Here is a 15,773-nt window from a genome sequence, read left to right on the forward strand (position 1 = left end):
GAAAAGAGGGAGAACAGGCATTGAATCCTCATTTGGCAATCGAGAAAACGGAGGCTCAGAGGAGTTAAGTGACTTGCCCAAAGTCACCCAGCAGACAAGTGGGGGAGCCTGGATTAGAACCCAGGTCCTCCAACTGCCCGGCCCGTGCTCTGTCCATTAGGCCACTCTGCTTCCATATTCTGCTGACATCTGAAGTGGGTCAGAGGCGCCTAATTGGGAAACAAGAGCCCGTTGTTGGGTAGGGACCGTCTCTATATGTTGCCGACATGTAATTCCCAAGCACTTAGTACAGTGCTCTCCACAGTAGGCGCTCAATAAATACGATTGAATGAATGAAACAAGGTTCACTGGGATTAGCCGAACTCACCGCTCCACAGGTGTCTTTAGCGATAATGCTGTTTGGCAGGAGCTAGTATCTGAAAGGGAAGGCTGTGACAACTGGATAAAACCCAGAGTGTCATAATAATAATTAGGGTGTTTATTAAGTGCTTACTCTGTGCTAAACTCTGGGGTAGACACCAGAGAATCAGATTGGCCACAGTCCTACCTGGGGATCACAATCGATTTTGGCCCCTTTTGACAGATAATAATAATGATGGTATTTGTTAAGCGCTATGTGCAAAGCACTGTTCTAAGCGCTGGCGGGATACTAGGTGATCAGGTTGACCCATGTGGGGCTCACAGTCTTAAATCCCCATTTTACAGATGAGGGAACTGAGGCACAGAGAAGTTAAGTGACTTGCCCAAAGTCACACAGCTGACAATTGGCAGAGTTGGGATTTGAACCCATGAGCTCTGACTCCAAAGCCCGGGCTCTTTCCACTGAGCCACGCTGCTTCTCTGCAGATGAGGAAACTGTGGCTCAGGAGAGGTTGTGACGTGCCCCAAAGGCATCCAACAAGCCAGTGGCCAAGCCAGGATTTGAACCCAGGACTCCTGGCTCTCAGTCCCAGGGCCTTTCCATTCGGCTCTACTGCCTCCCTTATGGGAATAAAATGATGGAATTAATCAATCAAATCAATCAATCAGTGGTATTGAGCTCTTATTCTGTGCAGATCACTCTACTAAGCACTTGGGAGAGTACAATATAACTGAATTAGCAGACGTTCCCTGCCCATAACAAGCCTACAGTCTAGATGGAAGGGGGAGAGACCTAACACTTCCAGTTAGAGATGAGGGGAGAGACCCAGCATTTTGGAGCTGCTTCTTAGTAAGCGCTTAAAACCCCCCACAAATTATTATTATTAGTGCTCTGCACACAGGAAGAGCTGAATAAGCTCAGAAGCAGCGTGGCTCAGTGGAAGGAGCCCGGGCTTTGAAGTCCGAGGTCATGGGTTCAAATCCCGGCTCCGCCCCTTGTCAGCTATGTGACTTTGGGCAAGTCACTTCACTTCTCCGGGCCTCAGTGACCTCATCTGGAAAATGGGGATGAAGACTGTGAGCCCCCCGTGGGACAACCAGATCACCTTGTAACCTCCCCCGCGCTTAGAACAGTGCTTTGCTCATAGTAAGCGCTTAATAAATGCCATCATTATTATTATTCTTTGTGCCTCAGTTCCCTCATCTGGAAAATGGGGATGAAGACTGTGAGCCCCCTGCGGGACAACCTGATCACCTTGTAACCTCCCCAGCGCTTAGAACAGTGCTTTGCACATAGTAAGTGCTTAATAAATGCCATCATTATTATTATTACTATTATGAAACCGAAGTGCTCCACCCAGCTAAACCGCTAGAGGTTTGGGGGCCCCTGAGATCCAATCATCATCATCATCATCATCATCATCATCAATCGTATTTATTGAGCGCTTACTGTGTGCAGAGCACTGTACTAAGCGCTTGGGAAGTACAAGTTGGCGACATATAGAGACAGTCCCTACCCAGCAGTGGGCTCACAGTCTAAAAGGGGGAGACAGAGAACAAAACCAAACATCCTAACAAAATAAAATAAATAGAATAGATATGTACAAGTAAAATAAATAAATAAATAGAGTAATAAATATGTACAAACATATATACATATATACAGGTGCTGTGGGGAAGGGAAGGAGGTAAGATGGGGGGATGGAGAGGGAGATGAGGGGGTTTGCGACAGCTGAGAAAGCTGTTTGGGGGGATGAAGAGGGGCAGCTGCCTAGGGTGAGGAGAGGAGCCCTGGGCCCTGTGTACCCCTGGGGAAGGGAGGGTGCAAGGATGCTAGCCAGCTGCCTGCTTTCTGTTTTCCAGGCCAGGAAGGCGGGTGGGCCCAGCTCCCATGGATTTAGCTCCTGTCTTGTATTCTCCCTCTTACAGAGGAGCTGCGGCAGCTGCGTGAGCGTTGCCAGATCCTGACAGAAGAGTACCATTCACTGCAGCAGAGCAACGGCCTCCTAAGCGAACAGCTGGAGGAGCTGGAGGCCCAAAGGTACGGCCAGTGGGGCCGGGCAACGCGAGGGGACCTTCAAATGGACCGGCCCGTCATCTGCCTTCTCGGCAAGCCACCCTAGGCTTTCCCCTCCCAAAGCCCCACCTGGGGCACTGGCCCCATCCAACGGGCAAGGCCGAGCAGGGCGGAACTGGGGCAAATAGCAGCCTGCCCCTCCAGCGCCCAAGGCCGTTCCATTCCAGGACAGCCTGGAAGCAGGGAGGTGCTGGACAGGGAGGGATTCCTGGCTTTTGGAGATGGGTTAATAATAATAATAATAATAATAATGATGATGGTATTTGTTGAGTTCTTACCATCAATCAATCAATCGTATTTATTGAGCGCTTACTGTGTGCGGAGCACTGTACTAAGCGCTTGGGAAGTACAAGTTGGCAACATATAGAGACAGTCCCTACCCAACAGTGGGCTCACAGTCTAGAAGGGGGAGACAGAGAACAAAACCAAACATATCAACAAAATAAAATAAATAGAATAGATATGTACAAGTAAAATAAATAAAGAAATAAATAGAGTAATAAATATGTACAAACATATATACATATATACAGGTGCTGTGGGGAAGGGAAGGAGGTAAGATGGGGGAGAGGAAGGAGGGGGCTTAGTCTGGGAAGGCCTCCTGGAGGAGGTGAGCTCTCAGTAGGGCCTTGAAGGGAGGAAGAGAGCTAGCTTGGTGGATGTGCCAAGCCCTGTTCTAAGAGCTGAGGTAGATACAAGGTAATCAGGTTGTCCCACGTGGGGCTCACTGTCTTCATCCCCATTTTACAGATGAGGGAAATGAGGCACAGAGAAGTTAAGTGACTTGCCCAAGATCACACAGAAGACAAGTGGCGGAGCCGGCATTAGAACCCATGACCTCTGACTCCCGAGCTTGTGCTCTTTCCACTAAGCCATGCTGCTTCAATTCATTCAGTCGCATTCATTGAGCGCTTACTGTGGGCAGAGCATTGCACTGAGTGCTTGGGAGGGTACAATACAACAATAAAGACACATTCCCCGCCTACAACGAGTTTACAGTCTAGAGGGTTGAGCAGCCCAGACCGGCCTAAAGTCAGCTCAGAGCCCAGGTCACTAGGCTGGGCGGACCCCGGGGCCGATCACAGACGGGCACGTTCCACGAGGACTCAGTCTCTGGACTCTCCTAATTAGGGATGGAGCAGGAGCAGGCCGGGGCTCACTCCCGCCCTGCTGCCCTGGCGTGCCCTCTGCCCTGGAGCCTGCCACTGGAGACCAAGGAGGGTGGTTGGGGCTGGGCATCAGGCCAAGTCTGTGCGCCAACAGTTGAGTCCCGGTCAGCGATGCCCGCCTCCCTGCTCAGCTGAACTGCAACCGCAATGTTCTGGAGCTCTCATTGTGTTTATCTTTGTCCCGGCGTTTTCAAGTTGTTTTGTCTCTATGTATTCAATGTCTCCTCTTGGGTCCAGTGCCCATCTCCCTGCCCTCTGAGAGCCAGGGACCAAGTCTTATCTGGCCTTTGCTTGGTACCTCATTCCTCGTCCCCCACGATTAGCGCAGCGCCAGGCACATGGTAGATGTGCGGTAAATACCTCTGGCAGGCTGAGTGGCTGGACTAGGAGGAGCTGGGCTGGAGCCGGACAGCCGGCGGGTGGCCCTTCTCACCGAGGCCCCGCTTTCGGGCTTGCAGAGCAGTGAGAGCCGTGGAATCAAGGCAGGAGCCGAGCCCCCGAAAGAAGATGCTGACGACAGGGTGCCAGGCCTCAGAGAAGGAGCTGCAGGGGGAGCCGGGTCCGTCCAAGGCCAGAGAGCATCAGGAAGATTCCGAGGTGGAGGCAGCGCTCCGGCAGCAGCTGCTGGGGGCTGAGGAGCAAGTGCAGCAGATGCAAGGCAAGGTAAGACCCAGGGGAGGACTGGTGGGCTGTCGGGAGGATGGGTGGTGTGGTCAAGAGGCCCGGGGATGGAGGGCGAGGCTGTCCCAGGAAAGGGCCTGGAGGGGCGGACTTGCTGCCGGCTGACGAGCGAGCTCCTTGCCTGTCCCAGGGGTGGCACCACCCCCAGTTCAAGATCCCTTTCTGGAGCGGACCCCCACCTACCCCAGTCCCCACCCCCCGGCCCCCTCTCTGCACAGTGCGAAGAGCTGTTCACGGAGCTGCAGGAACTCCAGCTGCAACACCAGGCCAGCCAGGAGGAGCAGGGCCGGCTGCTGGAGGAGCTGCGGCTCTGTCAGGATGAGCTGCGCCGGCTCCAGAATGCCCAGGGCCCCAGTGCCAACACCCAGGTAACCACTCCTGGGGTGGTGGAGGGGGGGTGGTCAGCAGGGGAGCAAAGGGGGCATGATCAGGGGGCAACTCTAGACCCGGTGGGAACCCCACTGTAGTTCGGGGAGAGGTGGGACCCCCCCCCCCTCAACTGGCTGTTGGCTTCTACCTCGGACATTGATCATGAGCGGCAGCCTATGGGGCAAACGCGGGCAGCTGGGCACCAGGAAAGGGCCCTCATCCTGTGATCCCGGCATCGGAGGAGAGAGCGCACCAAGATTCTTAAGGTAGTTTCTCACAGTACCCTCGACAAAGTCTGCATCCTCCCTGGTGCTGGGTAAAGCTTGATGTGTCACCATCTTTGACTTCGCCTTGGTAAGTGTGTTTTCCTATGGGCAGTGTGCCTGGATCTTGGGCGAAGCGCCGGAAATGAACGACCTGCCCAGGCCAAACCCGCAGCTGGTTTGGTGGCAGGGGAGGCTTTCCAAATGCCGACCTGCCTCCAGGCCTGGAAAAGCGGGAGAAGTTGGGAATTCTGGGCATCGAGGACCAGGCAGCAAGGTGGAGGGCTCACCAGTCCCTCAGTGTAACTATTTCTGCTCCACATCCTCCCCAGCCCCAGAGAGAGGAGCTGGAGATGAAGCTGCAGGAGCTGCAGCAGCTGTACCAGGCCAGCCAGGAGGAGCAGGGGCGGCTCCTGAAGGTGCAGGGGCAATTGCAGACAGAGCTGCACTTCTGTCAGGAGGAGCTGCAGCAGCTCAGGGAAATTCAGGTGGTCTCAAAAAGCAACAAGGTAAAGGCAAGGAGAGGGAGCAGGGTGGCTTTCCCGTCCGGAGGGTGGCTGAGGGGCCGCCAGGAGGAAACGGAGGGGGAGGGCCTGGCTGGAAGCCCTTGGAAAAACCTGGGTGGAAGCCCCAAGAGCGGGGAAGAGACGGGGCAGCAGGAGAGGGTGGGGAGAAAGGATCAGGGCTTCTCGCAACTGGCCACAAGTTCTTTCCCTTCCCCGGGTCCGTGGCACACGGAAGCCTTAAAGGTAGAGCAAAGTGTCTGGATCTGAGTGAGATTCAGGTGGCGGAGGCAGGGATCTCAGGGTAACGGTGCTGCCTCGACCTCCCCCACCACAGAACCAGGAGCTGCTGCACAGGCTGCAGGAGCTGCAGCAGCTGAACCAGGCGAGCAAGGCAGAGCAGGAGCGGCTCCTGGAGGTGCAGGGCCAACTGCGCGAGGAGCTGGGGCTCTGCCAGGACGAGCTACGGCAGCTCAAGGAGGCGCAGGCCCTCCCGTCCAAAAGTGACTCCAGCCCCTGGGACCAGGTAACAGCCAGCCGAGGCCAGAGAGCAGGTTTCCTCCAGCCTGAGGAAACAGCAGAGCACAACAGATGAGGGAGGAGATGTCCCATTCAGATGAGGGAGCCGAGTGGCAGGACGGAACTTTAGCCCCTGGCTGAGCAGAGCCAAAGCTAAGTGGGCTGCAGAGCATCCTCCCCGAGTCCCCACGGGGACTGAAGATGGGGCTGGACAAACTCTGGGTTCCTTTTTTTTAAATGGTATTTATTAAGAGCTTAGTACACCGAGTGGTTTGCTAGGCACTGTACTAAGCGCTGGGGTAGATACAAGGTTGGACCCAGTCAATGGAGCTCACAGTATTCACTCCTATTTTACAGGTGAGTCACTGAGGCAAAGAGAAGTTAAGTGACTTGCCCATTCACTCTTTCATTCATTCATTCAATCATATTCATTGTTGCTTACTGTGTGCCAAGTACTGTACTAAGCGCTTGGGAGAATACAACAACAGACACATTCCCTGCCCACCACGAGCTCACAGTCTAGAACCCAAGGTCACACAGCACCGAAGTGGCAGAAACAGGATTAGAACCTAGGTCCATCTGACTCCCAAGCCCCTGCTTTATCCACTAGGCCACATTGCTTCCTTTGAAGTCTCTGCACTCGAGGAAGCCCTGGTAAGCACAACTCAGGGAAGGGGACATCTTGTGCTTCCTCATTCTCCATCCTCCCTCTTCCCCTGGTCCCTGCCCCTTGCCATCAGATGCAGAGCAGCTAGGCTGGTCCAGACAGGGCAGGGAAGGAGAGGAAGCAAGGAGAGGAGGTCTTAAGAGTGCCTTGTTTCTGAGGAAGATCCTGTGATCTGGACAGGAGGAGGAGGAGGCAGGAATCTCTCAGGGAAACAGCATTGTTTGAACACACCCTCCTCCCCCCCACCCCTTCCCTACCAGGAGAAAGTCCTGCTGCAAATGAAGCTGCAGGAACTGCAGCAGCTGTACCAGACCAGCCAAGAGGAGCGGGGGCGGCTCCTGGAGATGCAGGGACAGTTGCAGGAGGAGCTGTGGCTCTGCCAGGGTGAGCTGCAGCAGCTCAGAAAGGGCCAAGCCTGCCCCCCCGATTACCTCAACCACATTAACAAGGTAACCGTTGCTCAGATAGGAACGACCTACACTGGTGAAGGGGTGGGGGGTGGCAGCATCTCAGGAGGGAGCGTGAGAGGGACAGGGGCAGGGTTGGGTGTACCCTTCCCCTGCCCCCACTCAGTTTCCTGTGACCACAGCTGATGGAAGTAAAAGGACAGATCGACAGATAGGGCTATACCCAGATAAATAATAATAATAATGATGGCATTTATTAAGCTCTTACTATGTGCAAAGCACTGTTCTAGCCCCTACCCAGCCAGAAGTAGATGCTCCTCAACTTTGAACCTGTGGGGACTGATCCTGGCTCATCCACCATCTTCCTACCTTATCCTAATCTGTGCTTTGGTTGGTTTTGCCCATATAAACCCAACAAGCCCCAGAGCGGAGCCTTAGGAGGAGAAGCCCTAACCCCGCTGGACTCTTATGCCAAAGGGCAGCAAGAGTGTGGTTTACCTGGTCAGAATTAGCCAGTATCTCATAATTGCAGTTTACTCTGATGGGACCACAGAAATAATAATAATTATGGTATTTGCTATGTACCTACTGTGTGCCAAGCGCTGGGGTAGATTCAAGCTAATCAGGTTGGCCACAGTCCCTGACCCACGTGGGGCTCACAGCCTTAATCCCCATTTTACAGATGAGGGAACTGAGGCACAGAAAAGTTAAGCAACTTGCCTGAGGTTACAGAGACACCTTCAGAATTCACTCTCCCATTCATCTTCCCCCCCATCCCACCCTGTTCCCAAGCCTGGCCTGGGGAACGGTAGGCGGGGGTGGGTGGAAGCAGCCGGAGGACCCCTCCCCATCCCCTTCACAAGACAGGTAGTTGGAAGGAGGGAAGGAATGAAGTGCAGGTAGGAAGATCTCAAGGGGAGAGAATCGGAGAAATATATCATGTTCAAATGAATGGTGCGAAAAGCAATGAGATATCTATCTACAGTTAAAGTGACTGTCCTGCCCTTGTGGGACAATCCCACATTTTTTCCCTGAGTCCTGCCAGAAGTCCATTTTGACCCAGGTAGGGGTGGTTCCGGGCAGTGGAGCAGCTTCCTGGAATTCCCCCCAACCCGGCCCCCAAACCTGCCCTGGGGAATACCAAGCAGTCTCCAGGCTCTTCCCACTGCTCCGCTCCTGTTGCCTGTCTCTGTTTTGTATCAGTCTCAGCCTCATTCGCCCTCTTGGTCTCTGTTTCTGTCTCTCTTTCTCTCTGCCTTTTTCCTCACTCCAACTCCTTGAACCATTGACTCCTCCCTCTCCCACCTCCCCAGGAAGCCCATCCCATGCCCCACTTTGAGCTCCAGAAAACCTGGTCATTTCATCTCTGTGTGTGTTTGTTGACCTTGAAAGTCCCCTTCTATTCTCTCAAAATACACAATTAGAGGGGACTTGGAAAGTAGGTTTCCTGCAGCCTGGGCATAAAATGAGAAACTAATGCATTTGTTCAGAGGTGGGGGGAAGGGTCATGAGGTGTAGTAATGACTCTCCTTTAATTGCTTGTTAAGCCTTATTCTCCTCCTACTCCCCCCTCCCCACCAAAAAAAAAATATTCAGAGAGATCTCACTCTTCTTCTGCTGGAGCATTTGAAGAGTCGGCAGGCAGGCTGGGGCTTGACCTGACAGAAACAGGAGATGCCCCATCCTCTCCTCTCCTACATACTCTCTTTCAGTTGAAATGTAGCAGTGACAATCTTTTCTTTCATTCATTCATTCAGTCAATCAATCAATCATATTTGAGTGCTTACTGTATGCAAAGAACTCTACTAATCGCTTGGAGAGTACAATCTAACAATATAACAAACGCATTCCCTGCCCACAGCGAGCTTGGGAGGGGGTTGCCACTGGTCCCCCCAGTCAAGGAGTTGTGATGGGAGTCATCTGGGGCAATGGCAAGAAATGTAGCCAGCTACCTGGCAGCCACCATCTCAATGGGCACTTTGTTCATTCATTCAATCGTTATTTAGTGAGTGCTTACTGTGTGCAAAGCACTGAACTTGGGAGAGTACAATTATAACTTGCCCAGTGTTCATTCAGGAAGCACAGAAGATATGTCATCTGCGTCCATCTCACCTCCCCAGAGGCAGCTGGGGCAGTTCACCTCTGGGCTCTGTGATACAGAGGCCTCCCCATTCCCGTTTAGGGATGGGCTAAGGGGAATGAGGAAGATATGGGGATAGAAAAGCCTCTGGTTTCCTCTCAAGGGGCTCTGGGAAATTTTACTCTTTCCAGGCTAGAAGTGATGCAGCCCCTAATGGCCTTGAAACCCAAAATGAAGGGAGGAGATGGAGAAAAATAGGGACAGGGTAGGAACCGGAAGAAGAGGTCCGAATGAGAAAGGCAGGATTCTGGTCTCCCATGGTGACTGAATCAGGGGAAGCAGAAAGAATTGGTGCCTTTTCCAATGTACTAAGTGCTAGGGAGAGTACAACAAAATTGGTAGACATGTTCCCTGCCCACAAGGAGCTTATAGTCTAGTGGGGGAGACAGACTTTAAAATAAAAAAGGGAGATGTGATTTTAGTAAGGTTTGTAAAGGTGGGGATAGTTGTTTGTCAGCTATTAAAGGGAGGGAGAACTTGGCCAAAGGGTCGGTGGCAAGTTAGATGAGAATGAGGTCGAGTGAGTAGGTTGGCTTTAGAGGAGCGAAGTATGTTGAGTTATTGTAGGAAATCAGAGAGGTGAGGTAAGAGGGAACAAGGTGATTTAGTGCTTTAAAGCCAATGGTAAAGAGTTTCTCTTTGATGTGGAGGTGGATGGGCAACCACTGGAGGTTCCTGAGGAATGTGGAAATATGAACTGAACTTTTTTTAGAAAAAAACAGTCTACTTAGACTGCGAGCCTCTTGTAGGACAGGGACTTTGTCCAATCTGATGAATCTGTATCTACCCCAGTGCTTAGAACAGTGCTTGAAATGTGATAAGCACTTAAAAGTGCCATAAAATAAATGATCCAGACTGCAGAGTGAAGTATGGGCTGGAGAGGGAAAAGACAGGAGGCAAGGGGATCAGCAAAGAGTCTGATGCAGTAGACAAGGTGGGATATGATAAGTGCATAGATCAGCATAGCAGCATTTTGGATGGAGAAGAAAGTGTGGATTCTAGCGATATTGTGAAGGTAGAACTGAGGGGATTTGGTGACAGATTGAATATGTGGGATGAATGAGAGATGTGTCAACGATAATGCTAAGGTTACAGGCTAGCGGGACAGGGAAGATGATGGAGCCATCTACACTGATGAGAAAGTCAGGCAGGGGACAGGGTTTGAGTGGTAAGATCCAAGCAGAGATGTCCTGAAGGCAGGAATAGCATCTGGAAGCCACCAGAGCAGGAGGGGCAGCCTGCCCCTGTCCCAGCATTCCTCGCGGCACCCATCCTGGGGCAGCCTCATCTTCATTGTAACTGGTAGCTTTTTAAACTTTTATGGTATTTAAGTGCTTACTATGTGCCAAGCACACTACTAAGCACTGGGGTAGATATAAGCTAATCAGCTTGGACACAGTCCCCGTCCTACACTGGGGCTCACAGTCTTAATCCCCATTTTACAGATGGAGTAACTGAGGCCCAGAAAAGTGACTTGCCCAAGGTCACACAGCAGACAAGTGGCCCAGCCAGGATTAGAACCCAGGTCCATCTGTCTCCCAGGCCCATGCTCTATCCACTACTATTTCTAAGCACTTATTATATGCCGCATCAATCAATTAATCAGTGGTATTTATTGAGCACTCATTATGTGTAGAGCACTGTACTAAATGCTGGGGACAGTAAAGAGTTGTTAGGCACCATCCCTCCCTCAAGGGGCTTACAGTCTAGACAAATATTGTATTAAGTGCTAGGGTAGGGGCACTATAATATCAGACACAGTCTCTGTCCCAACTGGGATTCACAGTCTAATGGGGAGGGAGAATGGATATTGGGTATTTTATCCCCATTTTTACAGAAAGAATAAACTGAGGACCAGAGTAGTTAAGTGACTTGCCCAGGGTCACACAGCAGGCAAGGAGCACAGGTGGGCAGCTGCTCAGGGGAGGGATATCCCCGAGCTCCAATGGCAAAGGGCAGGGAGTTCTTGGATTGCTGCACGGTTAAATGCCCCTCCTCCTCCTGCATTCTCCTCCTCTTCTTCTTTTCTCCTCCTCCTCCCTCCCAGGATAACTGCACTGCCCTCCTCCTCCTCCTCCACCATTCTCCTCCTCCTCCCCTCTTCTCCTCTTCCTCCTACCTCCCAGGATAACTGCAGTACCCTCCTCCCCTACAGTACAGACAGGGTCTGTGAGTAACTGTCACCTGTGTATTAGTTCCCAGGGCTTAGTACAGTGCCCTGCACACAGTAAACGTTTAACAAATGCTATTTCTGCTACTACAGTGTGAGGAGCTACTGAGGAAGCTGCAGGAGTTGCAGGAGTTGTTCCAGGTGAGGCAGGAGTCACTGGGGCAGCTGCAGATGGAGCAGGGGCAGCTATTGGAGGAGCAGAGGTGGCTGCAGGAGAAGCAGGGATCCCTGCAGGAGGAGCTTCTCCTGCTCAAAGACGCTCAAGGCCCCAAGCCAGAAAGCAGATGTCTTTTCAGCAGTAAGGTAACGACAGCCAGAAAGTGGAACCAGGCAGGGTGAGCCTGGAGAGGGGATGGATGGGCGGTGTGGTGGTGAGGAACATCCTGGGGAATTGTTCTAAGGAAAGGAAGAGAGATGGGATGAAGAAAGAGAGAGAGAAAAAGGGAGAGAAAGAGTGGAAGGGAGAGAGAAAAGGGGGGGAGAGACAGAGAAATAATGAGAGGGAAAGAAAGAGGAAGAGAAAAGGGGGAGAGGGAGAGGGGGAGGAAAAGGGGGAGAGGGAGAAAGAGGGAAAGATAAAGGGAGGGAAAGAAGGAGGGAGAGAAAAAGAGGGAGGGAGGGAGAAATCTGAAGATGGGCCCTTGCAAGCACCCAGTCTTGGGGTCCCCTCACATTCTGTCCCGGGCCACATGACAACATGGGCACTGTAATTTGCCTGGACAGTGGGTGCCAGGAGGAAGGGGCTGGTCTGTCTAGTCTGGGTGGACCCAACTAGGCATGAGGATCCTTGTGGTAATGGCCCAAGGAAGAATCTGGTCTGGAGGTAACCATGCCTTCCCACCTCCCCCACTCTCCTGGCAGAGTCAGGAGCTGATGGACAAGTTGCAGGAGCTGCTGAAACTGCAGCTCCTGTACCAAGCCAGCCAGGAAGAACAGAGGCGGCTGGTGGAAGATCAGGGCCATCTAATAGAGGAGCAGGGGCAGCTGCAGGAGGAACTCCAGATCTGTAAGGAATTGTTGAAGCAGGAGGAATATTGGTCAACCCTGTCCTCCCAAACTCAAACCATCACCCTCAGCAGCAGCAGCAGCAGCAGTAGCAGCAGCAACAGCAGCCACAGCAAGGTAACTGCATCCAGAGGGCTGGGCCCCTGCAGTCAGGAAGGAGTTTATCCCAGGCAATATGGCCACCAAGATGCAGGGGTAGTGAGGTGGGTGGGCTGAGAGGGCTGAAATCTCACTCCAAAGGAGGATGGAAGCTGAGGGAAAGGGAGAGAGGAGTGCACCTAAGACCAGGAGGAGCCTCACACCTAGCTGCACAAGTAGCCAAGAAAGCCAGATGCCAGAGACGACTACTTTTAATTTGGGTGTGGAGGTATTGGCTCCTGTGCCTTCCCAGGTTGGATTCCCATTGGATCGAGGTGGGGTAGAAGGTGGGCCATGGGCCTCTGAACTCTCCCACAGGGCAGCGCCCTGGACAAAGGGAATTCCTTGGCCAATGGGACCGAGGAGTGAGGCAGGGTTGGCATGAAAAACCGCAGGGAAGCGGAAAGAGCTGGTAGCATAGGGAGCTCCGCATTGTGGTAGTGGAACATAGACTGCTCCAGCGTCACCCACCAGAGGCACTTTGTGATTATCCTCTAGTTTGATTCTGGCTCCCAGATCCAGGCTAGAGGCCCAAGTCCCGGCGTGCAGTGCAACCTTACTTGTTCAGGCCATCCATCAATCCCCACTGGGCAATTGCACTGGGGTGGGGTGAGGTCCCTGCCCTCGGACTTTCCTGGGATAAGGGTGCCTTCCCCCCAGCCCACTTTCCTCACTGCAGTTTGAGGAGATCTTGGGCAAGCTGCGGGAGCTGCAGGACCTGTACCAGATCAGCCAGGAACAACAGAAGTGGCTGCAGGATGAGCAGGGAAGGCTCCTGGAGGAGCGGAGGCTGTTGCAGGAGGAACTACACCTATGCCAGGAGGAAGTAAAGCTGTTCAAAATCCCAAGCACCCCTGTCTTTTCCCTTCCAAGTGACTTGAGCAATGACAACTTCGGCAGCAGCTTTGAAAGCACTGAGGTAATGACAGCCTGGGTGAGAGACGAGACCGGGAGGTAGAGAGAATGGCCCCAAGGGTGGTGCCAGAGGGGAACTGAGTGATGAGGTCAGGTGCTTGTTAAGGAAATACTAGTACAAAAGGAGAGGCGGAAGGGGATCAGGGAGGATGGGCCTTGGACAGTAGGACTAGAAGATGCCAAGTGCTGCGCCACCTCCCTTGCTTGGATCCACCCTGCAGCAGTGCTGCTCAGTATGCTGAGAACCGGAGAGAGGCTGGGGCCTCCTCCTCAGGCCAAGCTGAGGGGATGATCCTCAGCACCCACTGCCACCCACCCAAGGCGGGCCTTCTAGGGCTGGGCAAGACCGCTCTGGCTAGAAAGTGGGTGGCTGACAACCATGGAGCTGCCTGCCAAGCAGGCGGGACATTTCACCTGGGCACGGCAGACCAGAAGGGTCATCTGGGAATTCCATTGTCAGCCGCCCCACGGCAGTCATCAGGGACCATGATGTACTGCACACACGACACCCCCTTGGACCAGCTGAGCATCGGTCAAGGGGAGGAAAAGTGTAAGGAAGGGCATGGGCCCCACTTTTCTCTGACGGAGCTTGGGCCAGGGGTCTCTAAAGCACACTGCCCGCCTCCCCCGATGCAGGCGGCAGACTTAATTAGCCAGCTCATGGTCAAGCTGCAGAAACTCCAGACTATGTACCAAGACAGCCTCAAGGAGCAGGACCAGCTGAAGCAGGAATTGAGGCAGTGGATGGAGGTGCAGGAGCAGCTGCGGAGGGAGCTACAGAGCTGTCAGGAGGAACTGCAGGAGCTCCGGGAGTCCAAGGCTGTCCCCACTCTTCCTGAAGGCAGCAACCACCACCACCACCACAGCAGCAGCAACAGCAGCGAAGTAACCCCAGCTAGAGAGGTGCGAGCGGGAGCGTCAGGAGCCAAAGGGGGACTCTCTCTCCAGGGGAAGACAGGAGACCCTTCCCTTTAGGGTAACCACGCCAGAGGCAGGGGAGTGGAGGAAGCAAAGGGATGGGGTTCGGTTGGGAGGGAGCATTCTCCCAACTAAATTCCCGGTGGCCACATTGCCCATGAGTTGGATCTCAAGATGCTGCCTAGGGAGACAACACGCAGGGTGGTATTTGACATATTCTCTGTGGGCTACCTGGAGAGGGGAGATCCGGCCTCCATATCGGGGAGAAGGAGGGCACTGTTTCTTCCGCCTTTCTCCCTGGCAGTTCCCCGGGATGGCTTTGGGAACATCCTTGGGCCTGTCCTCGGTCCCCAGTTGGGCTCTTGATTTCCTCTGCTGGGTAGAGGCGTTTTGCAAATTGTGAAGAATGAGGCAGCCACAAAGCTTCTTCTAAACAGCCCTCCTGGCTAGGTTGCCACCTGCCCGGGGAACTGTGGGGCTCTCATTCATTCATTCATTTTTTCAATCGTATTTATTAAGTGCTTACTGTGTGCTGAGTACTGTATTAAGTGCTTGGGAAAGTACAGTACAGCAGGATGAACCACTCTGTCAGAGAAGTTCTGCCCCATGATGTCAGGGATTAGTCTCAAACCTAGGCTAGGTTGCCTGGTTCCTTCACAGCATGGGGTTGAGGGGGCGGGGAGGGCTGGTCAAAGGTGGTAACTCTATCCCTAAATGTTTCCCCCCACCACCAGAGTGGGACACCGCAAATAACAAAGAAAACCAGGTCCACAGCCACTTGTCTGACACCACTTCCTACTCACCCTGTGTGAGTAAAAGCCAGTTGTCGACCAGATCGACTTAAATGCTGATTTTCTGTACTGTCCACCACTTTCCCTGATTGGTCCTTTGCCAGGCCCCATGGGCGATGTAGGGAAATGGCCGGGGGTCTCTAAGCGGAGGCCAGACCAATTGGTCCAGGACTTCCCAGGATAACTACCCTCTCCGCCAGCAGCACAGGGAACTGCAGATGAAGCTGCAGGAGCTGCAGCAGCTGTACCAGATCAGCCAGCAGGAGCAGGGGCGGCTTCTGGAGGTGCAGGGCCAGCTAAAGGAGGAGCTGCGCTTCTGTCAGGAGGAGCTGCAGCAGCTCAAGGTTTTGCAGGCTTCCACTGGAAAAAGCAGCGTTGTCATCAGCAGCAAGGTAACCTGGAAGAGACGGGCCGGGGAGAGAGGCAAGATCCCGGCCACAGCAGCTGGAGGGGAGTGGGGAGAGGAGAGAGAATGGGTGGGTAAGGGGCTTTTCTTTTTTTTTTTTTGTATATATGTGGTATTTGTTAAGCACTGGGGTAGATACAGCCCACATCCACGTGGGACTCATAGTCTTAATCCACATTTTACAGATGAGGTGGCTGAGGCGCAGACTTGCCCGAGGTCACAGAGCAGACAAGTGTTAGATTTAGGGTTAAAATCCAGGTTCTCTGGTTCCCAGG

At 53.1% G+C, this 15,773-nt stretch overlaps 1 protein-coding gene across 5 annotated transcripts in view; it reads left to right on the top strand.

The window, feature by feature from the left end:
* CCDC136 (coiled-coil domain containing 136) overlaps positions 1-15,773 on the top strand; it is a 37,763-nt gene that overhangs the window by 14,867 nt on the left and 7,123 nt on the right. For 2 of the 5 annotated variants that reach the window (XM_038752341.1, XM_038752342.1), the window contains 11 exons: positions 2,290-2,401; positions 4,065-4,269; positions 4,506-4,655; positions 5,252-5,428; positions 5,760-5,948; positions 6,869-7,057; positions 11,419-11,628; positions 12,187-12,447; positions 13,148-13,387; positions 14,020-14,286; positions 15,296-15,484. In XM_038752341.1, the coding sequence (XP_038608269.1) occupies positions 2,290-2,401; positions 4,065-4,269; positions 4,506-4,655; positions 5,252-5,428; positions 5,760-5,948; positions 6,869-7,057; positions 11,419-11,628; positions 12,187-12,447; positions 13,148-13,387; positions 14,020-14,286; positions 15,296-15,484 (2,189 nt within the window). The remainder of the gene's footprint in view (positions 1-2,289; positions 2,402-4,064; positions 4,270-4,505; positions 4,656-5,251; positions 5,429-5,759; positions 5,949-6,868; positions 7,058-11,418; positions 11,629-12,186; positions 12,448-13,147; positions 13,388-14,019; positions 14,287-15,295; positions 15,485-15,773) is intronic. The other 3 variants (XM_038752344.1, XM_038752345.1, XM_038752343.1) reach the window with 2 other exon arrangements.

Source organism: Tachyglossus aculeatus, chromosome 10 (assembly GCF_015852505.1).
Source record: "Tachyglossus aculeatus isolate mTacAcu1 chromosome 10, mTacAcu1.pri, whole genome shotgun sequence".
NCBI lineage: Eukaryota > Metazoa > Chordata > Mammalia > Monotremata > Tachyglossidae > Tachyglossus > Tachyglossus aculeatus.